Below are 24,585 nucleotides of genomic sequence, written 5' to 3'. Positions count from 1 at the left end.
TGAACATCTTTGTATTTGTAGCCCCCAGGGACTTCACATGCTACCCTACACTCACTCTTTAGCAATTTATTTTTGAAATTTAGCTGAATCTTCTTGCTAGCTTAAGCGGCAACCCAAGGCATCTGTCCTAGGTAAGCAAATTCTCAGGTCCTGTTTTTTTGCGGTGGAGAAATCTACAGATACCAGTCTCTCCCCAAATTTTGAGTTAGTTGGTTGCCCTGCAACCTCAATTTTTTGATGGGCTCAATAGAAGTCATTAATTTTCAGTTTGTCCAGAATTTTCTTTTTGTAAGAGCACAAGTGGTATTCTTTCCAGTTCTCCACATTGCTGAAGTGAAACCAGAAGCCTTGGGCTATGTTTTTAAGGTAGGGGAAGTGGGGGAGGGGGGGAGGGGGTAATTGGGTGATGAGCATTAAGGAGGGCACTTGACATAATGAGCACTGGGTGGTATATGCAAGTGACCAATCACTAAATTCTACCACTGAAACTAATAATACACTATATGTTAACTAAAAAAAAAAGAAGAAGAAGAAGAAGAAAGAAAACAATCAAACTCCTATATCTATAGTAAAAAAAAAAGATAAAAAGCATGGTGCCTTTGAGAGTGTTTGCCTTCCAGCTTCCAGTTATCATTGACTTGAGGAACCCAACTTTGAAGGCAAGACATTGGGCAGCTATCGAACAAACAGTTGATGCCTCCCTAGTGGACCTTGAAATTCCATTAACCTTGGAGAAGCTCTCTGAGTTGCATGTTTTTGATTTTGGCCAAGAAATCCAGGACATTTCTGGACAGGCTTCTGGAGAAGCTGCCTTAGAAACAATTCTTAAAAAGGTAAATCTGAAAAATATGTTCTGAAGATCAAGAAATGTAGGTTTTCATATTCAGCATGAAGATCACCAACTTTTGATTCATCTAGATGGGTTTTTCAACATTGCAGCTCTCACTCTCTCATTATCAGTCATCCTTCTGTTGTTTCCTTACATTTATTATCATTATTATTATCAGCAGCACTTTTATCAGTATCCTCTCTCTACTTAGCTTATAGCCCACTTTGATGACAATAAAGTTTGATATTTGCATGCTTATATAAAAAAGCACATTCCAAGGAAGATCTTTTATACCAAAATACATCATCTTTCCAACTACCAGAAAAAAGTAACTGTGAAATGCTACATTGAAGAGACTTCTCTATTTAAGCTACTTACCTCCTTACCCTAAAAATACACACATACCTACAAATCACCTGTATAAAAACAAGTATTTTCCTTACATTTAAAGCATAAAGTGGTAAAGGGTAGACATTAACATATCACAAGTTATTCATATGTATTAATCTTCATCAATAAAATTTAGCATATCAGTATCCTTTAACCAAGACGAGGATTTTAAGAATTTTAAAGGCAGTAAAGAGGAAAATGGGATGATTATGGAGTTTTCACTTGTTTTATTCTACATGCATTTATTGAGTACCTAAACAGAAATGAATTTAAGTATCCTAAGACGTGAATTATTTCTAAGGTGGAGGATTCTTGGAAAACAACCGAATTCGTTATTCTCCCTCACCGGGACTCCAAAGATGTGTTTATCCTGGGCGGCACAGATGACATACAGGTAGGGTAACTGGGTTATTAAAAACCCTTGGTAGGGGCGCCTGGGTGGCTCAGTCATCGAGCATCTGCCTTCAGCTCAGGTCATGATCCCAGCGTCCTGGGACCGAGCCCTGCATCGGGCTCCCTGCTCAGCGGGAAGCCTGCTTCTCCCTCTCCCCACCCCCTTGTGTTCCCTCTCTCGCTGTGTCTCTCTCTGTCAAATAAAAAAAAAAGATTGGTCAGACCTACTTCTGAATCTTCTACGGGAAATTATGATAAAGGAATGAAATATGAGAGTTACTAAGAAAAAATCTAATTGGAAAGGCAAGATATGAATATGTATAACTGACAGGAATGCTTGTATATGAAATATTTAGCAAAGCAATAAAAGTAGCATATATAAGAATTATAATCCTGTAGTTAACAGTTGAAGAGTTTTGAAAAACAAGACATAATTTATGGCTGAAGTGATCACAGAATCCTTCCTAGACCAGCCAAGATATGCTGGACCTTAAAGAATAAATGGTATTTGACAGACATAGATGAGAACGAAGGGCATTTCAAACCATTTCAATGAGGCAAAGAAACATGAATGAGCATTTCCGGTTTATAGCATACTAGGAAACTAAGTTCACTTGAATTTTTTGAGATTAGGAGTAGATGGCTATACTCTATGAACAATAAAAGAAAATAAATCTAATCCATGTGTTTGGAATATTCTTAGTGATTTAAAATTCAAAGACACATTTATTTAGCAAAAGGATCTGTGTCTTATGGCCTAATTTAAAAAGCAAAGCCCTGGCCCATTTGGGTGTACCCACACCAGAACTAATGATGAGATGGCTTTGCCAGGTATAGGTTAGAAGAGCAAGACCAGATGTCACTCTGGGCAGTAGATGAGAGAGCAAACCCAAGATGAAAGTCAGGTAGTAGGAGGCCAAGTGATGCTAGGTGATGGGGCTTCTGCTCTCAAGAAATTTATAATTTAAATAGGGCAATTAAAATCCTTCAGATTAACAGACACATTTTTTACAGAATGCACATGTTCTGTAAGGGTTGCTGTAGTGTAAGGGGAAAAGTAGGTGAAGGAGGTAGAGAGAAAACTGTTTATAGTCGTTCTAAGCTTGATATGAATGAGTTCAGTTTCCCTCTTCTGCAAGATAACTGAGATAAAGTGATGTTTCATTAGATAGAGAAGGTAATTTTAATTTAAAAATTTTTAATTTTGCAAGTTTTGAATCCTTTGAGAAATAAAAGCTTAGATGACCAAATGGTATAAAGAAGGTACCAGACACCTAAGAGTAGGGGGAGAGAGGAGAAGAGTATTGAACCAAACAAAAAACATGTGCCATTAATAATTACAGAAATAGCCAAGATTTGGCAATCAAAAGTATCTTGGTGACATTTGAGAGAACGTCAGAGTGGGTTGTGAGCCACTGAAGTGGATGAAGAAGGGGAATGGATGGGTAGGAAACAGTAGGTGAGACTAAGCTATTTATTTAAAAAGTTGGCTTTTAAGTGGACTCTTGGGATTAAACATCTGTAATTATCTTTGAGAGCACAAACTCATAATGCTGCATATTTTCTTCTTCTTTCTTTAAAGGTCCTTCTTGATGACAGCACCATCAACATTGCAACCATTGCCTCATCACGTTATGTTGGTCCGTTGAAAACTCGAGTAGATGACTGGCAGAAACAACTTGCCTTATTTAATCAAACACTGGTGAGTGAGGGCAATTTCATGCTCAGAGAATTGGAGAGCCATGGTACTTTAGAAATCATTTCTCCAATCATTTAAATATGATGTAGTTTAAAGATTTTATTTATTTATTTGAGAGAGAGAGAATGAGAGATAGAGAGCACGAGAGGGAAGAGAGTCAGAGGGAGAAGCAGACTCCCTGCCGAGCAGGGAGCCCGATGCGGGACTCGATCCCGGGACTCCAGGATCATGACCTGAGCCGAAGGCAGTCGCTTAACCAACTGAGCCACCCAGGCGCCCTAAATATGATGTAGTTTAGATAAGATTTAATTGTTGACATTTTATTATATTCAGAATGTAAAGAAAATGCAAATATACTAAGTTCTTCTTTATATGATTATGCCATGTCTCTTGAATTAGTTATTTTTGCCATGAAACAAAATACCACAAACTTGATGGTATGAAACAGTCTATATTTATTATATATATCACAGTTTCTGTGAGTCAGGAGTTCAGATATGGCTTAACTGAGTCTCCTACTTAGGGTCTCACAAAGGTTCAATCAAGTTGTGGGCCAGGACTTGGTTTTCATCAGAGGTTCAACTCAAGGAGGATCCACTTCCAAGCTCACTCAGGTTGTTGGCAGAAATAATTTCCTCACAACTCTGGGACTAAGGGCTTCAATTTCTTGCTGGCTATCAGGTGGAGGTCATCCTCAGCTCCTAGATGTTGCCGACATTTTGTGTTTATTTATAAATCTATAGTTTTATTGAGACAAAACTGACAGTGTGGTATGAAGTTTACATTTAAACAAAGTTTTCACAGAAACCTAACACATGCCTGAAAAGATTTTATAGTGGAGTTCTAGATGCAGGTCTAGATGATGGGAAGTACTGATGGGTATCATGATTCAAGATAGCATTTTGAGTATTCGTTAATTCTTAAGATTAAAAAAAATTCTTTTTGTTCTGTGTTTTAAAGTGATCACTGCCCCAGTATGAAAACTGAATCTTCTCCTGAGATGAGGGCTTTTGAAATCATTCAACTCTTGAAATGATTCAATGAACTTGTGTTGTCAGTGACTGAATCCTGCCACCAATGGTTTCAGAATTCAAAGTTCAAAAAACAGAGAAGCTCCAAGGGTTTTTCACCCTAAGAATATGAGCCCTTGTCTTTTTTTTTCCTTTTAATTTTTTATTGTTATGTTAATCACCATACATTACATCATTAGTTTTGAATGTAGTGTTCCATGATTCATTGTTTGTGCATAATACCCAGTGCTCCATGTAGAACATGCCCTCTTTAATACCCATCACCAGGCTAACCCATCCCCCACCCCCCTCCCCTCTAGAACCCTCAGTTTGTTTCTCAGAGTCCATCGTCTCTCATGGTTCGTCTCCCCCTCTGACTTACTCCCCTTCATTCTTCCCCTCCTGCTATCTTCTTTTTTTTTTCTTAAATATGTTGCATTATTTGTCTCAGAGGTACAGATCTGTGATTCAACAGTCTTGCACAATTCACAGCGCTCACCATAGCACATACCCTCCCCAATGTCTATCACCCAGCCACCCCATCCCTCCCACCCCACCCCCACTCCAGCAACCCTCAGTTTGTTTCCTGAGATTAAGAATTCCCCATATCAGTGAGGTCATATGATACATGTCTTTCTCTGATTGACTTATTTCACTCAGCATAATACCCTCCAGTTCCATCCACGTCGTTGCAAATGGCAAGATCTCATTCCTTTTGATGGCTGCATACTATTCCATATATATATATATATATATACACACACCACATCTTTATCCATTCATCTGTCGATGGACATCTTGTGAGCCCTTGTCTTAAGCTACTCTCATTCCCTCCGTACCACCCTCTTCCCCTCCCTAAGTACCTTGGCCAGTTGATATTTATAGCTTCATAATTGGAAAAGAAAGGGTCTTCTTGTCAATTAGAAGAATTAGCACCTCTAAGAACAATCTGCCTATGCATACACTCCAGTGAAAGACTTTCCCTCCTCAACCAGTTTCCATCCCGAAATGGCAGACAGCTTTGGTAACTTACTAACTGGCTTAAACCTTTGCTGGCAACAGCATTAAGCGCAGGCAGGGAATACCTGGGCTTCTAAGCTTCAGGCCTTCGCAGCTTTTAGACAGCCTCTCACAATGCCACAACAACCTCGTATTTACTAGAAAAACACACACTTGCTTAAAGTCTCCTTGGTACCCTTCCTTTGGTACACCTTTCCTTTTTATTTTATTCTACCTCAAGTTATCCCATGGTAGAACAAAGAATCCACTTACACTGATCTTACTTTGCTCCCATCCAATCTCTTTCTTAGACTTCAGATGTTTAGTTTGATTTAATTATGTTTAGGTTTCTAAATATTCTAATATGAAATGTTATCTGTGAAATAATAAAGGCACTAAGTAGGAAAAGAGTGTTTGTTCCAACTTTGTTTCATAGAGTTCATTTTCAGGAATCCACCCTCTTTGATGAACCCCTTATAATCTGACCCCAGTCTGGCCTCCTCTACTGATGGCTGAGCCCTATGAAGGGAGGGACTACAGAGCAAAGTAATGTTTTCATAGAGGGCCCTTCCATAAAGTGCCGACTAGTGGGGACTCTCCAAAGAATTAACTGTCTGGAAAGTAAGAGACCTGAGATAAATCAGGGAGTGGTTGTGACACTAGGCCTCAGGCATAACCCCCAAATCCAGAGTGAGAAGTGAGAAACTCACAGATGTTGGGCCGACACATGCACTGGCGGGAGACACAGAGGACAGTGAGACCTAGGTCCCGACACTGCATTTCTGGTTTCTTTGATGAACAGTGACAGAGGCAGGGGGTGATTTTCTTCTTCCTCCAGTCCTCTGTACTTGCCGTATGTTCTGATTTTACTTTTTTGATTGAAGAAAATGAATCATATTTCTTTTTTAAAAAGAGAGGGAAGAATATAGATGTAACTGAGGCCAAAAAAAACAAAAAACTTTTTTTTTTTTTTTTTGGACAACGCTTTCTGTATTTGGAAATAGTCACTAAACACTTCCCAACCTTCAGAGTTCTTTAAGTATCTTGCCTCCCCTTAGACTGTCTCCTCTGGACATTTTAATCCTTTCTCTGGGTGCATTCTAGTTACCACACGGTAGACTCATTAGAACTCTACCTAGTAGAGCATGGGTTGAAATTAGGCTGCAGTGAGTCTTGGACCTTGTAAGGAGGTTTCATCTCAAAGAACCTGTGAGAAGTCCCCCAAATGAAAAAGATATAATGAGTCCCCATGTCATTATTTTTAATGTAACTGTGTTTTCGATTTGGGATGAAAAATTTGATAATGCCCATATTTTTCTCCTAGGAAGAGTGGCTGAACTGCCAGAGAAACTGGCTCTACCTAGAAAGTATTTTTAATGCTCCAGATATTCAGAGGCAATTGCCTGCCGAGGCTAAGATGTTCCTGCAAGTGGATAAGTCATGGAAAGAAATCATGAGGAAGGTGAACCGGTTGCCTAACGCTCTTCGAGCAGCTACTCAACCAGGTATAAAACAAAATTTAAAAAACAAATAAAAAGACTTTACAACCATCTAAAATGTTTAGCACCTATAAGATTCTGGCAATTTGGGGTACAGTCAATCCTTGATTCTTGTCAGCATTGATGACCAGGAATATTTGTGGTACATCTGACACTCTTGCTGAACAATGTGAATTGAACACTGTTGTTGTTGTTAATTATTATCATTGTTATTATTACCTGTCAGCTTAGTTCATAGTTTTGGCACCCAAGAATCTGATTCTTTTTGCTGCTTTTATAATTTGGGGACTCTGCCACAGAGTCTCAGTGAGGCTTGCATGTCAGAATTTGACTACAAGATATATATTCACATTCAGTTGACCCATTCTGCTAAAGCTCTCACAGACTTATAACCATAAAAATTTCCACATCTTATTTTTCATTAATTTATTAAAAACATTTAAAAATATTACCACAAATTATAATTCTAATCTCAAGATTGAAATATGTTTTAATGAGTTCTGTTTCTAAGGGTATGGAATCAAAGCATTGGTGCATGCACATACAAGGTTATTGAACTTTATCAAAGCCTCAGCAAGCTTGCTTGTTGTTCTGCAACATATGACCTTTTCTGGTGAATAGCTCTAGACAGCTTCCCTGTCAAGCAGAGGCAGCCTGCTGGGCTTTGCCCTTTGCCCAAAGACACTTACATAAAAACAGAAACAGAAAGGAAAAACTATATGATGTGATAGAATTAAAAACTTTTAAACCTTGGGGCTCTGAAAGTCACCCACAGTTTTTGACTCCTAGCTACCTTCCAGCCAGCAGTTGAATCACTCCAGCCTCTGCTTCTGTCCTAACATCTCCTTCTCTGCCTCTGACCCTCCTGACTCCCTCCTCGAAGGACCCCTCCAATTACATTGGGCCCACTAGATGATCCAAGATAATCTCCCCATCCCGTGATCATTGGTCATATCTCCCAACTTCCTTTTTCCATATACACTAACGTATTCTCAGGTTCTGGGGAACAGGACATGGACATCTCTGAGCACCCTTTATTCTGCCTACCACATGCATATTCAAACCTTTGCTGCAACAATGTTAACGTGTGTGATCACAGAGTGCTACCACAGTCTCCACTGGACTTGTTACATAACTTTTGAAATTAAAAATATATATATGATTCCAAAATATGTCTGGTCCTAGGGATTTCAGATAAAGAAGTATGGACCTATAAATATCATTTGGTGATGATAAAGGTATGAAGGAAAATTCAGCAGCATAAGGGGCTAGAGAACAGCTGGGGCTGCCGTGTGTGTGTGTGTGTGTGTGTGTGTGTGTAGTGGAGGGCTTTTTTGATAGAGTGAGTGGCTTTCAAGCATAAAGCAGCAGGAAAGAGGGAGTGAGACACTTGCAAATCTGAGGGAGGGTATGAAAGGCAGAGAGAACAAAGGTGAAGACCCGAGGTGAGAATGTACTTTGGGTGCACAACGGTCTGTACTTGGGTTTGGCTTTGGTTCATGCATTCCCAGCAGTGGGGGGGTGCCAGGTAAAAATTGTTTCAGGTTGAATACTTGTTTGTCTGTGGTAAATATTAAAATTACCATTAGATAATGTTATTAAAAGTAATAGTTAACATTGTTAGCCCACCTCCTGCAATTTAAATTTTTTTGACTGTTTTTTATCAAATAAAACCAAAGCTTTAAAGAATGTTGATATCATATTTTACTTCCACTTAAAGTGGTATTTTCTATTTATTTTTAACACAATTTTACCAACACCTTTCCCCCCCCCCCCAATAAACAGGACTTCTGGAGACTTTTCAAAATAATAATGCATTACTTGACCAAATTCAAAAGTGTCTAGAGGCATATTTAGAATCAAAAAGAGTTATCTTTCCAAGGTAAGTTTATAAAGCAACCTTTGATGTTTTTAGTAGTGAAGACTATCCATTAATTTAAAAGGATATACTTAAAAACAAACCGTAACCTCAAAACATCAGGGAACCAGAACGAAACAAGAAAGATAACGATAATTGGCTGATCAATCCAGCTGATATCTTGATTGGGGTGGGTAAGGCTCAAGCATAAAGGTACAATATTTGGTGGAGGATTAAGTGGGTAGGTATCCGAGGTGCTGGAGGGATTCTAGGTCTCAGCATTGTTTCACTGTTGGGTGCACATGTGTGTGCCTGCCTGTGCATGTGTCTGTAGAGGGGCATGCGAAAAGTCAGAGGACCCTCTGTTGCCTGAGCAGGTTTCTTTGCATTAATTGGTGACCTAAGAGTGTCACTGGAGAAGTTGTCCAAGAGATCATTTCACAAACTCCAAATGAAATTTTTTACTCATCTCTTTATTCCAAAAACATACCAAATGTTATGCTCAGTGCTAAAGATATAAAGAAGAAAAGGCTGGATTCCTGCCCTAATGGGGCTCATGGTTAACAGGTGGATGGTCATGCAAATAAACATTATAATACAGTTTTTTTAAAACCAGGAGAAACTATCTGATGGTGGCCAAAGTTCCCAACTTCATTCCTTAGGGCACACTGTAGTGTAACACAGAGGACATTGGCAAAATGGTTCATCTTCCCTGGTATTTTCCTGTTAGTTGTTAAGGAAATGGCCATTAAGGTCTGTCCTTGGACAAGCACTGTGGCAGCCAGGGGTAGGTGCTTATTGGGTTACTTGGTTGAGAGGGGTTGTTGCTGGGGACCAGGACAGGGTATGTGTGTGCACGAGAAATCCAAGATCCAGAAGATTTGGTTGAATTTTAACAGAAGTGGTCAGGCTTTAAAGAATATACACAAATCTTACTAAAACATCCTTTAGGCAACATGGATAAAGATGAAAGCGTTTGAGGTTTGGAATGTGCCTTTTGTCTGTTTCACTCTTAATTGAGTGGTTCCCAAGTTGAGTCTCCCAAAGCCAGAGAAAATCTATATACTACTTTTGATACTTAAAGAAAACTGGAAACAAATTTACTGGTGATAATACTGACCACCTAAAAGCATCCGCTTTTATTTGTTCTTTTGTTTAGAACTGCATGAACTAGTTTTGCTATGTGTGTTATGTCAGGAGGCTCTATGTGGTGTTGATTTCACCCTGCAGGCTTTCATGAAGACATACAGTGAGCTGCAGACCAAATTAGTTCCTGGGGACACAAGACAAATACAGTACTATTCCTGCTCTCACAGGGCTCATGGTCCAATCTTTATAGTTATCCCCCTGTTTCGTTAGCTGAAAGAGGCATGGGCACAAATTAATTATTAGTGGATGATAAAAGAAGCAGGACTGATAGAGTCCAACCAAAAGCATCTTTATTTCTAACTAATAACTGCCTTTGCATTCCCTGCTGGGGGCAGGTTTCTCCCTGCCCCTGGACCAAATCTTGAGCAGACCTCATGAATTTTCTGGTCATTCTCAAATAATACAAACAAACAAAAACCTCTTGTCACCTCAACCCAATAAATGATCTTTAATAATCAAACTCTGAACTTCTTTCAAAGTGAAAACTTCCCCCTTCCCTGCCCAAGCTTGTTGCAGGTCTAAAGGCTTTAGTGATCATGAGGCTATGTGGTGATCAACCCTCCCCTCTCCCTATGAGCTTTCTGAGGTCTCCAGGTTTGGGGCAAGGGGAAGAGAGCCAAGGCAGCAGAGCAGCCTGACTGGGCTGATGCATATCTGGCCCCCTCTCTTCCACGTGGGGCCTGCCATGGGCTCTTTACCATTCATTCCCTCCAAAACCAAGGGATCTCTCATAGGTAGCCTCCTCCACTCCAGAAGTGAAATATCTTCTCTGGCCAGGCCCTTATTCCTGGGCATCCAGGTATGCCCCTTCTCCAGTTCTTTTCCTATGGTGTCTTCATGCCTCCAAATGGCCCTAGTGGGCAAGATCTAAGAAAATCCCGTGCAGGATCACATTGGCATGGTCCACATGTGGTTATTCACAGAACCAAATAAAGCTCCTGTAACCACCCATCCATCTACCCAACACATTAGGTATTGAAAGCAGGGGGGTGTAAGGCTAGATTCTAGAGAAAACAAATAATATATCTTCACTCTAGAACAAATCAAGGTCATAGCAAGAGTTAGCATTTTTTATAATTTTTTGAAAAATAGGTATCTTTTATGTATCAGGCACTAATTCTGGATGTCTGAGATGCATCCACACTAGTCTCCATAACAATTGTAGAGACATGTAGTCTCCCCAGAAACCCAGGACCAATAGGTTGGAAGTTCAGGAAATCAGTGATTGGGAAAGAGATATGGCTAAGGGATTTATCTTTCATGTCTACATAAGGCTTTCCTTCACTTTCAAGTTATATTCTAAGTATTTTCGTTAATCCAGATTTTACTTCTTGTCAAATGATGAACTTCTGGAGATTCTGGCCCAGACACGAAATCCCCAAGCTGTGCAGCCACACTTAAGGAAATGCTTTGACTCCATTTCAAAGCTTGAATTTGCTCTCATGCCTCCTACTGAAGGAAAAATTCCTGGTGTGGAAGGAGAGCCAGAAAAGATTTACACTAACGATATTTTAGCGATGCTATCACCAGAAGGAGAACGGGTGAGGTGCTTTTTGTTCATGATTCTTTATAGGGAAGCTTTGTTGCCCTTCTAGGGTTGAGGGTAGAAATTTACTCTCTGTCACTCTAAGCATTCATCAAGTGCTACCGCATCATACTCTGTGGGCTCAGCAGTTTCAAAGATAACAAAGATGAAATTCTTGCCTGCAAAGAGCTCCAGTGGAGATACAGTCAAACAAATGATTGAAAAGTACCACAGTAAGTGCAGTAACAGAGGTGTGTGCTTTGTTCTTGGGAACGGAGTGGTGATAACTGGAGCCCAGCCTTACTCAACTCTCCACAAGAGGCAGACGAGTGAACTGGTTAAGAGTGCCAAGTCTCCTGCCCAGCCACCTGGATTCAAGTCCCATCCTTTAACCTCATCTATAAAATGAGGAATAGTAGTAGTGCCTGATTGATGAGATGCTGAGGATTTTCAAATGGTATTTGAAATGTGTGTGTGTGTATGTATATAATTTACATATAATTCTATGTAAATTACTTAGAATTGTACCCAGTGGGTGCTATGAAAATGTTAGTTGTCATTGTTTGCTGTGGTGTATCTAGGACACTGCACAATGCCTGGCATATAGTAAACACCAAGGGGGTGAATGCATTAGCAAATTGTGGAGAACTACAGGACTTCACAGAGAGAAATCTCTCTCTCCCTCTCTCTCTCTTTACCTCCTCTTCTCTCTCTCTCTCTCTCTCTCTCTCTCTCTCTCTCTCTCACACACACACACACACACACACACACACACACACACACACACACACAGCCAAAGAAAATGGAGCAGAGACATGGGAGGGAAAGCATTCCATATAGAGGAAATGTGCGGGGAAATGCCAAGTATTTCAGTCCAGTTAGAGCAGGAGATATATCCACGGGAGTGGCAGGAACCTATAAACATTTTACTTGTCTTGAATTGACCCTCTTGCAAAAGAATTTGCTCACCACTAGTGCAGAAGAAGAGAAAAGGGAGGACCACGGCTAGGATCCAGGGAAAACATGAAGTTAAAGGGAAGGTAGAAGAACTAAGAGACCCAGACAAGCAGGGCAGTCAGGTCACTGGAAGTCCAAGAAATAAATATGTGTAGTACTAAAAAGTATCAACTGGACTTGACAACTGAAAGAACATTGGTAACCTTAATGACCTTAACAGGTTTAGAGGAATAGTTGGGGCCAAAAATCAAATGGCCGTAAGTAGGAAAAGAAAGTGAGGAATTCATGTAGTCACAAACACTCCTTTTTTCAGGGATTTGGCTCCAAAGGGAAGCAGTTAAATAAAGGTGGGGGGTATAGAGAGATGTAGAGTGGGACATCAATAGAAGTTTCTAGTATTTGTGGTTAGGCTTCAGTGTGTCAGGGTTCTATTATAGAAGTACAGAGGATGTATGGCTGGCAAGTGCCACACTTAACATGTTATCATTGCTCTGATTGTGCTCTAGGTTAGCTTGGGAAAAGGCCTGAAAGCCCGGGGCAACGTGGAGGAATGGCTTGGTAAAGTGGAGGAAGCGATGTTCACTTCTCTGCGTCGCCTGAGCAAAGCTGCCATCGCCGACTATCAGGGGAAACCAAGGACAGACTGGGTGACTGCTGGCCACCCTTCTCAAGTAACACACTCCTTAAATGTCCACCTCTGAGTCCATTGCTGGTGAGATGCATCCCACACTTAAGGACCATGTTTCCATGCAGGTGATCCTGACCATTTCTCAAATAATGTGGTGCCGTGATTTGACTGAGTGTCTGGAAAGAGAAGACGGTAACCACGTAGAGGCCCTGGAAGATTTTGAGAAAGTGAACTTTGAGGTGAGATGTTTAACCAGGTGACAGTGAACATAATGCTGTGCAGGATGGTCATAAGGTTTTTTGTTTTTTGTTTTTTTTTGATTTGGCTAATGCAAGTCACATACTTCAGAAATTTTAATGCTCTGACCTGACTTACAAATCTTTGGGGTTCTTACGAAAACCATTTATGTTCAGGTTTTCTTAGGAACACTACCTTGATATTTGTATAATATTTATAAGAATGCTTATAAAAATAGGAGGAAAAGACCATTTGAAGAGGAAAAATCTCAGGATTATAATGGTTTGCAACATTTAAGGAGACTTTGTATTTAGTACGTCTTGGTTATCTCTCACAGAAGCTTATTCAATCCAGGAAAACCCCAGGATTTGTGCCATTTCTACTCTTAGGTTCAAGACGTGCTTTTCTACCATTCTAGAGAATCCTCAGGCAGCCAGCAATAACACAATAAATAACTGAATCCAAATACCATTCTACAAGAATTTTTAAGCTATTGTTTGGGAACGCCATTTTACAGCTATGCCTAATCTTTAACTCCAAATTTAATTCTACTTCCAAGCAAGTTTGCATTTTTTTTAATTACCTTTGAAACAGAAAAGGGAAGAAACAACTTTCTTGAGATGCGAGAACACCATCTCTTGAGGACTTCATAGAATTTCAGGTCACAGGGGCGCCTGGGTGGCTTAGTCAGTTAAGCAGCTGCCTTTGGCTCAGGTCATGATCTCAGGGTCCTGAGATCGAGCCCTGCATTGGGCTCCTTGCTCTGCGGGGAGCCTGCTTCTCCCTCTCCTTCCCACTCGTGCTCTCTCTCACTATCTCTGTCTCTCTCTCTCTCAAATAAATAAATTAAATTAAATTAAATAATTTTTTAATTAGCTTTGGCAAATGTCTACTCCAAATTTAATAGTAAAAAATAGAAAAAATGGTAAAAAATATAGATATATAAGCTGACTTTTGAAAATTCATTATGACAAGTTTTCTTTTGATTTGTAGAGATTAAATGCCCTGGCAGTGATAGTTCGAGGCAGTCTTCCAAAATTACAGAGAAACATCATAACTGCCTTAATTACTATTGATGTACATGCAAGAGACATAGTCACTGAACTTGTTCAAGCCAAGGTAACTTTTATTTAAGTAAAATCATGTATTTCTTCCTGAAATTAGTGCATCTAATATATGTATCATTGTTATCACTTATACAGGTAGAGGAAGTCGATTCCTTTGACTGGCAAAGACAACTGCGCTATTATTGGGATGTAGATCTGGATAATTGTGTGGCTCGGATGGCACTCTCTCAGTACACTTATGGCTATGAGTATTTGGGTGCATGCCCAAGATTAGTTATTACTCCTCTCACGGTAAGTTAGTGATGAATTAGGTTAATCGTGATACAAATGCTTTCTTAAAATAGTCTTGAAAAGGGGCGCCTGGATGACTCAGTCGGGTTAAGCATCTGCCTTCAGCTCAGATCATGTTCCCCGGGGTCCTGGCATCAAGCCCCATGTCAGGCTCCCTGCTCAGCAAGGAAGTCTGCTTCTCCCACTCCCTCTGCCCCTGCTCGTTCTCTCTCTCTCTCTAAAATGGATAACTAAAATTTTTAAAAAAAAAAGTCTTGAAAAGTTCCATCCAACCTTAACTCTTCAAAGGATTTGCCATGAATACATCTTTGTGAAGCAGAGATGTGCATCATTAATCACGTGCCTGGATCTTTGAGTATATCTCAATTGCTATAAAACTTTTCATAGAAAATAATGACCCTCCTCCTGTAGAAAGGAAGGGACTTATAAATTTATGGCTTGAGTCAGTTCCCTTCAGTAATGACAATTTCTTCATTTCTTCAGGATCGCTGCTACCTTTGCCTCATGGGAGCTTTGCAGCTTGACCTGGGAGGCGCGCCGGCTGGCCCTGCAGGTACTGGGAAGACAGAGACAACCAAAGACCTAGCTAAAGCTCTTGCCATCCAATGTGTGGTCTTCAACTGCTCCGATGGTTTGGACTACAAGGTACGTGCCGGCATCTAAACACTACCATTAAGTGCTTTGTGGGCTTTCTCACTTGCAACATGGCATGACAAAAAAAGGAGAGAAAGGGTGATGGCAAGCAAGGGGAAAACTAATAAGTCAAGGGATGGTCAAAGTGGGATAAATAGAGCAAGGGAGAGGAGTCAACACAAGGTGGGTTGAGTGGTCCAGGTAAGAATCAAGGCCATTGAGGGATCTACTAAATGGTGGCAAAATTAAGTCTTTTCATGTCACTAAATAGAAAAAAATGAGATGAGATACAAGATATAATAGCAGGGAGATCCAGGAACAAGGAATAAGCTTACGGGAAGAGATGAGCAATTCAGAGCGTTGTGTATTAAAAATGAAATATGTGGGAGGTGAGAATGCATGGTAAGGTTTTTCAGTACAGTAGTTCTCAAAGTTTTTGGTCACACCTTATTCCCCTTCCAGGTTTTCAGAGCACAAAGTAGCATATGAAACACTTTATGAAGTCCCACAGTTAGGAAATCTATTTACCTTTATTTAATTCAAATCTGGAATATATTTGACCAGGGGTGCCTTTTGTCCACTAACACATAGAGCTGATAGTCTCATTTTTCTGAAAGTTATATGAATGCCTGTATAATGTCTGAATTTAGAATATAATCATTTAAATTGTCCAAGTAAACTGTAATTCATTCATTTTTACAGAGTAAATCATACTTACTTTTCAGAAGCATCTTCAGAAATTAGCGTTTCATAGGACATGTTCTTTAAAAACCCTGACCCTTTTTTTAAAATTTAGGGAAAAAGAGATGTTGCTGGGAATGTCTTTTTATTAATAAACAAAAAATAATTGGGGCGCCTGGGTGGCTTAGTCATTAATCGTCTGCCTTTGGCTCAGGTCATGATCCCAGGATCCTGGGCTCGAGCTCCGCATTGGGCTCCCTGCTCAGCGGGAAGCCTGCTTCTCCCTCTACCACTCCCCCTGCCTGTGTTCCCTCTCTCGCTGTGTCTCTCTCTGTCAAATATATAAGTAAAATCTTTAAAAAAAAATAGTGGAAGTACAACACAGGCAGAAAGTTGTTTCACAGGAACAGAACAAGAGAGGAATGAGAGACTAGAAAATCTTGGGAAGGGTGAATCAGGAAAGGTGACCTCTCTCCCTTCAGAGCAGGTGCAGAGGCGGCCTCTGGTACACACAGGAAAGAGTCTGGGAAACTGCTGTCAGCAATCGAGGGGAGAATTCATACTCCCTAACATCCCACCTTTATGGGGATTTGCTCCCACTGCTATGAAGTGACCTCGTTATCTCAGCAGAGATAAATTAAGTTTTATGATAGTGATGACTTTTTTTATTTTGGCCATAATAATTTTGGTTGTTTTCGATCTTCTCAACTCAAAATTTGAATTTATACACCCAAATCCATCTTTTAATGATTAACTAGTCATCACTTAGGCTCAGTCATTCCTGGGAACTATGCACTCCCAAAGGTCCAAGTGTGTGCTATGTGACACTTAAAGCCACAGGATGCATCTATATGATTCATTTATCTTAGACTCTAGAGCAAGAGTCAGCAAGCTTTCTGGAAAAGCCCAAGTGGTAATATTTTAGGCTTGCAACTTGTCATTCTTTCTGCTGTTGTAGCATGAAAGCAGCCACGTACCATATGTAAATGTAATATATCATGAACGAGCATGGCTGTGTTCCATTAAAATTCCATTCACAAAACAGGTGTCAGGCCAGATATAGCTGTGGTCTGTAGTTTGATGATCCCTGAAATACCAATTATATTCAATGATAAGAAATTTAAGTATTTATTTATTCTTATTTATACTCTACCTTGTTCCATAAGGATTTATTACACTAACCTTTTAAAATTAAAGAAATATCGGGGTGCCTGGGTGATACAGACGATTAAGCGTCAGATTCATGGTTTCAGCCCAGGTCATGATCTCAGGTTATGATCTCAGGGTTGTGAGATTGAGCCCCACATCAGGCTCTGAGCTTAGCATGAAGGCTGCTTGGGATTCTCTCTCCTTCTCCCTCTGCTCCTCCTGCTCGTGCTCTCTCTCTCTCTCTAAATTAAATAAATACATCTTTAAAAAATAATTAAATTAAAGAAATATCTACGTGTGAAAAAATTCAAACTGTATAGAAAGATCCAAAGTTAAAAATAACAGATTTTCTCTCTATTCACATCACCTAGTTCCACTCTCCAGAGACCAAGTTTCTGATTGTATTTGTTTGTTTTTACTTCTTCTGGTAATTGCTATTATCTATAAAAATTTGTGTCTATTATGGTATTTGGTATATATCAATTTTGAACATTATCTGCCAACTTATGAAATCAAGATTTTATTAGATATAACCTTCCAACTTTCTGTTCCAACTTCACTTTCTGATTTTCATTAGTTTAGATAATTTTGTCTTACCATGTCAAGGTTTATGAAGTTGCAGTATTCTAGAACTATAATTATGCCTTCTTTGCTTTGTCTGGGGGTTGAATTTAAAAATGTAAACCCATTATATAACACTTACAACATCAAGGATGATTCATAATGGAATTTAATGGAATGATCAGGCTCATAGAGAAGGATCAATACCTACGTCATGAACACTGCCATTCAAAGGAACACATTCCAAGACAAATACCATATGATTTCACTCATTGTGGGATTTAAGAAACAAAACAAATGAGCAAAGGGGAAAAAAAAGAGAGAGAGAGAGAGGCAAACCAAGAAACAGACTCTTAACTGTAGAGAACAAACTCATGGTTACCAGAGGGGAGGTGGGTGGGGTGATGGGTGAAATAGGTGATGGGGATGAAGGAGGGCGCTTGTGATGAGCACAGGGTGATGGATGGGATTGTTGAATCACTAAATTGTACACCTGAAACTAATATTACACTGTCTGTTAACTAATTGGAATTTAAATAAAAACTTTAAAAAAAAACAATAAAGGAACACATTCTAAGCATCAGGATTAATGGGTTGTTTTTCAATTTCTTTTCAGCTTTCTTCTTCTAAAGCAGTGTTTTCTCACCTTTATTGTGCTTGTGACTCACCTGAAGATCTCATTATGGTGCATATCCTGATTCTGGAGATCTAGGGGAAGGCCTGAAATTTTGCATTTCTCAAATCCCCTGGGTGATGTTAACTCTCATTGGTACACTTTGAAAATCCAAGTTCTAGAGCAGTGGTTCTCAAAGTGTTAACTCTGGACCACCAGCGTTATTGTCACCTGGCAACTTGTGAGAAATGCAAATTATCAGGCCCCACAGCAGACCTACAGAGGAAGAAACTCTGGACCTCTTATATAAAGGCACTAACTTCTAACATAGCCCAGTATTCACATAAAACTAAGCATAAACATAACATAAACATAAAGCACAAAGTCAAATGGCATTATTTTGATTTCAGATGATGGGGCGCTTCTTCAGCGGTCTGGCACAGTCAGGGGCCTGGTGCTGCTTTGATGAATTTAATCGAATTGACATAGAAGTTTTGTCGGTGATAGCACAGCAACTCATTACCATTAGGAATGCCAAAGCTGCAAAGGTAAGGTGTGGGCAATTGTCCATGGAGGTAGCATTTCTGAAGTCTGTGGCCCTTTAGGAAGAACGATGCTAACTTTAGCATGTCTACCCATATTTCCAGTGTAATTGGTGAGTACTACAGCAATAAGACGTAGTTGAGTGAATTAATTCCTCATCCAGGCAACACAGAAACAACTATATGTCACACGCTGTGTGGGGACCTGAGGATACGCAGATGGTGAGACTCAGTCCCTGCTTTGCAGGAGCTCTGTTCTTCCCACCCCCAACACACATGCATGCACGCATGCGCACCACACATCCACCCACAGCCTGTCCCTGTCCCCTCCACCTCCTATTTTCCTCTTCTTGTTCTTGCCTTTGACATTTACTTCTCTGTTAGGTTTCTCCCCTGTACCTCTTCTGGACTCTACTGCCTTCATCGTGGCCCCCAGGCTCAGCCTAGTGCTGGCAGAAAAATGAGAGAGGAACCCTGCAAAACCCAAGGCTCTCAGCCTATACCAACCAAAACAGGCTTGCCAGTTGTTTGATATTTAAATACTCGTTGCCCTGAGTCCCTAGAGGGTCCCCTACCACTATCTTGTCCCCTTCCTAAAGAGCACCAGATCTTTGCTAGACCCAGCCATGAGGGTTCGTTCTGGGGTAGCAGGGAGGCTCTGGACCCAGCTGTAGCTCTAGGGACGGAGGCCATTCTCACCAGAAGGTGCCCTGATAAAGAGTTGTTAAATGTTTTGATTATCACCTCTGCAAAAAAGCAAATTATAGAACAAGTAAAAAGAAAGCAGAAATTGGACTTTAATGAGTCACTAAATTGTACAAGGCATTGTTCTTTTCATTTATTTCATTTTCACACCAAAGCTACGTGAAGTAGAAGGCATTTTCCCAAGTTACAGATGAAAAGGATTCAAAGAAATTTAAAAATATTTCTGGGGACACCACAAACCAAGATACTCACCTAAATCTATGTGACCCTAAAGTCTGAGCTCCTTCAACTACACACTGTCTTGCCTCCCACATCCTCAGAGGGGGCCTGTATTAAATGCAGGGACCTCCAGATACAGCATAACTCATAAATCACTATTACCGTGCTGAGCATATAGCTGAGAGCAGAGCATGGGGAGTAAGAGGGAAGGACCAACGAGGATGGAGGCAGGATAGAAGCATTGCCAATTGGAGGGCAGCAGCGTGAGGTAAAAGGAAGGCAGGAGGGCATCTGAGATAGTTGGAGTGGAATCGATCCTCTGGAATAGGTGAAAAATAGCACAAACAGCCGTTTGGTGGCTGCAGGACTGGTCTCCGTTGTACTGCCCGGCATTTTCTCCACCGGGCTATGACACATCTCCTGGTCTTCCCTGTATTCTTTGTGTCTGTTAATAGTACCTTCCTCCCATGGCCCAGCTAGAAACCTGGCATTCATCTTGGATTTCCCCCCCATTACCATCAACCCCAGCATCTAAGCCATCATCAAGTCCATTTGATTTTATCTGCTAGATGCCTCTCATCCCTAATAGTAACTCCATAATTCCGGATCTTGTCATTTGTTCAATAACAGTTCCTTACTGGTCCCCCTCTATAGTTTGTCCAGCCTGTCTACTGCCACAGGTTGATCCTATCACTCTGCCCAAAATTCTTCTCTGCTTCCCCCCACCCACAGGACAAAATTGAAATTCCTTAGCCCAGCATGCAAGACTCTTGATGCTCAGGCCTCGGCCTAGCTATGCTTTCCTCTTGGAACGTTACCCTTTAGCAAAGTCATTTCCTGAACATGCACTGCTCTCTTTGACCAGATGGCTCCCCCTGCTTATCCACATGAAATGCCCTTCTTCATTCTTCAGGACCAAGCAGGCTTCCCTGCTCCTCCCGTGGACTTTGCACACACCTCCTGTGGAGCATCTGTTGTACTGCTCAACCACAGGTTCCATATCTGACTCCACACTGTAGGCCTGGGAGCTTCTTGGGGGGGAGCCCCCGAGTGAGTCTCCCTCAGCTCTCCACCTCCACACCTAACCCTATGCCTCATCTGCAACAGATGCTCAACAGGTGTTTGCCCTTGAATGAAGGTGAAGGGGTAGTGCCAAGAGTAAGAGTGGGGCCTCCAACACCCAAGGACTCAGATCCCATTAGAATTTCTTAGGGAATACCAGAAAGTAGGGGTGGAGAAGGTTTCGGGGCCATTAAATCTAACTTAAATTGAGTCTCAGCAAAAGATGTTGAGGTCTAAAATATTACAGGACTGGGCCAGAAAGGCAGAGACAGTTTGGGCAAAGCAGGAGCAGAGAAGCAAAAAAGCAGGAAATACTGAGTCCAGAAGAGATTGGGAATGGGTAGTACAGAATCAGGAGAGAAACATTCCCTGTTGTCCAACAGCAGGATTCACTGGGCTGGTAGTCTTTGCTTGAATGTTCCATACACAAGTTTTGTACTCAGGTGGTGTTTATGTGAAAGAATTTCCAAATGTCTAGAGAAATGTTAGCTTATATTCTCTCTTTCCTTTAAACAGCTGTCTAGATTCATGTTTGAGGGACGGGAAATAAAGTTGGTCATGACTTGTGCAGCCTTTATCACAATGAATCCTGGATACGCAGGCAGAACCGAATTGCCGGATAATTTGAAAGCCCTGTTTAGACCCTTTGCAATGATGGTTCCGAATTACGCTTTGATTGCAGAGGTGAGCTTCGCACCATAAAGCAGAAAAAATTTAAGCATGTTTTATTTACCATATGATTCTATGGAGGTAGAAAGTTTCCTTTATGATTGCACCCTGGCAAAAGTTACACATTATTGTTTGCTCTTCATGTAGCTAGGATTGTTATCACCTAGAATGTTTTGGTGTGTATGCGTGTGTGTGTAACTGCTATATCCCCAATGCCCAGAATGGTATCTGGAATAGAGTAGGCCCATAAAACTGGAATGAATCAATGAATTTAATTGTCTACATCATTTCATATCTGGATTCTGAGGCCAACTGCGGTGATTTGAGTAGGTTGTGGATTGAAGAAAGGGTCCACACTCACCTCCACTGTCGTCATCCAATTTATTTAACCAAGAATGCAGAAACTTGTCAGAAAGAAGGTAGCCTCCTAGGGCAGAGGAAGGCTGCAAACCTGTGTAGCTTCCCTTGATACTCAGGGAGCATACAGGGAGCACCCAGCTATCACTGATTCTGTCCACAGGGTGGTGTTCCTGCCAGATCGGAGAAACTCAAGTCTTGCCTTTGTACGCAGGCCTTGCAACACCATCCAACCTCCATGATGTGAACATTTTCAAACAGGGGGCTCTACTGTTCCTTGAACCCAGTGTCACCAAGGCCACATCTTCATCTACAGAAAGAAAGCAGATTCACTGCTCAAGCATCCCTGTGTAATACCCCACCTTCCGCCTTCTTGTCACACAGAAAACCCTTTTCCTTTCAATCTTCATGTTTCTTTGTTAAATTATATAACAACTCAGAGAGGTATAATGCCTAACGTAGATTTTGCATACATTGGTATTATGCTAATATATCGCTGTCAATACACTATAAGAAGCATTGCATTGTACTTTTCCATTCTAGGTAATTCTATATTCGGAAGGATTTGAATCCAGTAAAATATTAGCAAGAAAAATGACCCAGATGTATAAGCTTTGCAGTGAGCAGCTGTCTCAGCAGGACCACTACGACTTTGGCATGAGAGCTGTAAAGTCTGTACTGGTCATGGCCGGGTAAGAAACCAAAGGGGCCAAGAGTGAAATTCTAAACCATGTAAGCAAAGCAAATGGCTAATTCACAGACGGCTCTTAAAGCAACATAGAGAGTGGCTCAAAAATGTTAGCTGCCACCATCATCATTTTACCTTGACACTCCCAGGCCACAGCCAAATGGGGCCTCTCTCCTCATCACACGGCAGTCCTGGTTGGCCCCACACTGAACCCGAGTCTCTCGAACAGGCTTTGGCTAGCTTTCATTTCCCCTGAACTCGTCTTATATGTTGGGTTTCAGTGTACAAAAGCCTTTACCGCCTTTACCACCTTAGATAGAATGACTAGACTTAAAAGGCACCGGTTGTTATGCATATACAGTAAGGTAGGTCATACCCGTAACCTGAGAAACCCTGAAGGGTTGAGAGAAACTTCAGTTTCCTCATTCCAACCTCATTCCGACCTCAGTCCAGGTTTACGTCCTAGGCTCCACCTCTGACTTTCCCATATGGTTCAACACTGAGAGGCTTTGTAGTTTCTAGTAAAGCAGCTTTCTAGTTTTCTTCTTTTTAGGCCCCAACTTCTCCCTTTTTTTTTTTAATATTTTATTTATTTTTGAGACAGAGAGAGAGTACAAGCAGGGGGAGAGGCAGAGGGAGAAGCAGACTCCCCACTGAGCAGGGAGCCCAATGCGGGACTCGATCCCAGGGTCCTGGGATCATGACCTGAGCCAAAGGCAGACGCTTAACTGTCTGAGCCACCCAGGTGCCCTCAACTTCCTCCTTTATAACATCTTGAAACCCCTACCTCTGGAACCCTCACTTTATCCAGAGTCTCTGAGGGAATCGACCTTCTCTTTAGTCCTTCTTTTTAGGCTATGACTCACTGGTTCTTGCTCCACACATCCAGGGCCCCTTCTGTCTGGCCCCTATATTCCTGGGCCAAATCTCCCTGCCCTTCTCTGTTCTTTCTTTCAACCTCCCAGATACAGTATTTTTCCCCTTTATAAGATTGCCATGTAAAGACCAGGGATACTAAGGGGTTCAGATACACTTGCATTCCAGGAACACAGCCACAGGCCAGGGGGCAAGACAGACACAGGAGCAAGTCATCTAGGACACAGTGCATGGGGGCAATCATAATAGGGCCATGCCCAAGGTTCTCTGAGGAGGGCCATAGAGGAACTTTCTGGAGGAGAGAGTAACTGGGCTGGGTTTTGAAGGAGAAATAAAAGGTGTCAAAAGAGCAAAGCAGGACTTTCTGGGCTGAGAGAAGAAAGTCACAGGGATGTGAATCATTATGGTATAGTCGGGAAAGTGTAAATTCAGGTTGAATAAAGTCTGGATTGATGCAGGGAGGTTTTAAAAAATACCTTTGTTATTCTCCTCAAGGCCATGTAGACAGTGCCTGATCTGTCCTTGTGCTCTGATGGAGATGGACAGTGGGCATGCAAGGAAAAATGATCCTCTCCTTCTAGCAGGAATCCACTGCGGGGAGAGGGGGGTGCCTTCCACAGCTTTTTGCAAGTAGAATCCCTAACCTACAGGTTTGGAAAGTCATGCTCAGAAGTACTGGGTTCTTGCAACATCATCTGAATTATCCCTTTAAATTTAGGTCTTTAAAAAGGGAGAATCCAGAGCTAAGTGAAGATGTGGTGTTGATAAGAGCTTTACGAGACTCCAACTTGCCAAAATTCCTAACAGATGATGCTCTTCTGTTCAGGTAAGTTTCTAGACATTACAGAATAAGGCATAGCTGCTGTGTAGAGGTAGAGGATAGTCTGCTCTTCAGTTTTGTCTGTCTCTAACAAGGTAATAACATCCTTATCTTTTCTGGGGATATTTTTTACAATTTTAAAAATACTAGTTTTAAAATAAAGATCCTAAAGCTTAAGCATCAATCAATCATTTCTCTTTTTCACAGTATTGGTCACTAGGCTGTGTGTCATACAAATTAGCATTTGGTTACAAGTTCCTGACCTAAGAGAAATTCCTGACCCCAAAAACCAGACTTGGGGCTTAACATAAATGTGAGGGCTTTTATCTATTTCTACTTTCACTATTAAGTTTTATATTTATCCAAGTCATATATGTATGTAGTTATAAAAAGTATCATAAATTAGTCTCATGAGAAACAGTATCCATGCCCTTCACCAACTCCCACTTCCTAAAGGCAAGCATTTTTCAGTTCTTTAT

The 24,585-nt window shown here is 41.0% G+C and overlaps 1 protein-coding gene across 2 annotated transcripts in view; it reads left to right on the top strand.

Moving 5' to 3' along the window:
• Window positions 1-24,585, top strand: part of DNAH6 (dynein axonemal heavy chain 6) — a 213,209-nt gene that overhangs the window by 68,803 nt on the left and 119,821 nt on the right. For both annotated transcript variants that reach the window (XM_088026190.1, XM_028122448.2), the window contains exons 18-32: window positions 621-833; window positions 1,521-1,613; window positions 3,195-3,314; window positions 6,645-6,825; window positions 8,605-8,701; window positions 11,148-11,367; window positions 12,815-12,979; window positions 13,062-13,175; window positions 14,167-14,292; window positions 14,376-14,531; window positions 15,015-15,176; window positions 18,579-18,716; window positions 21,213-21,380; window positions 22,266-22,414; window positions 24,005-24,112. In XM_088026190.1, the coding sequence (XP_087882316.1) occupies window positions 621-833; window positions 1,521-1,613; window positions 3,195-3,314; window positions 6,645-6,825; window positions 8,605-8,701; window positions 11,148-11,367; window positions 12,815-12,979; window positions 13,062-13,175; window positions 14,167-14,292; window positions 14,376-14,531; window positions 15,015-15,176; window positions 18,579-18,716; window positions 21,213-21,380; window positions 22,266-22,414; window positions 24,005-24,112 (2,210 nt within the window). The remainder of the gene's footprint in view (window positions 1-620; window positions 834-1,520; window positions 1,614-3,194; window positions 3,315-6,644; window positions 6,826-8,604; window positions 8,702-11,147; window positions 11,368-12,814; window positions 12,980-13,061; window positions 13,176-14,166; window positions 14,293-14,375; window positions 14,532-15,014; window positions 15,177-18,578; window positions 18,717-21,212; window positions 21,381-22,265; window positions 22,415-24,004; window positions 24,113-24,585) is intronic.

Source organism: Eumetopias jubatus, unplaced genomic scaffold, assembly GCF_037043125.1.
Source record: "Eumetopias jubatus isolate StellerSeaLion01/CBP00866 unplaced genomic scaffold, mEumJub1_p1.0 scaffold_9, whole genome shotgun sequence".
Taxonomy (NCBI): Eukaryota; Metazoa; Chordata; class Mammalia; order Carnivora; family Otariidae; genus Eumetopias; species Eumetopias jubatus.
Note: the sequence above shows the minus strand (reverse complement) of the source record. Positions and strands in the feature narration are given on the sequence as shown.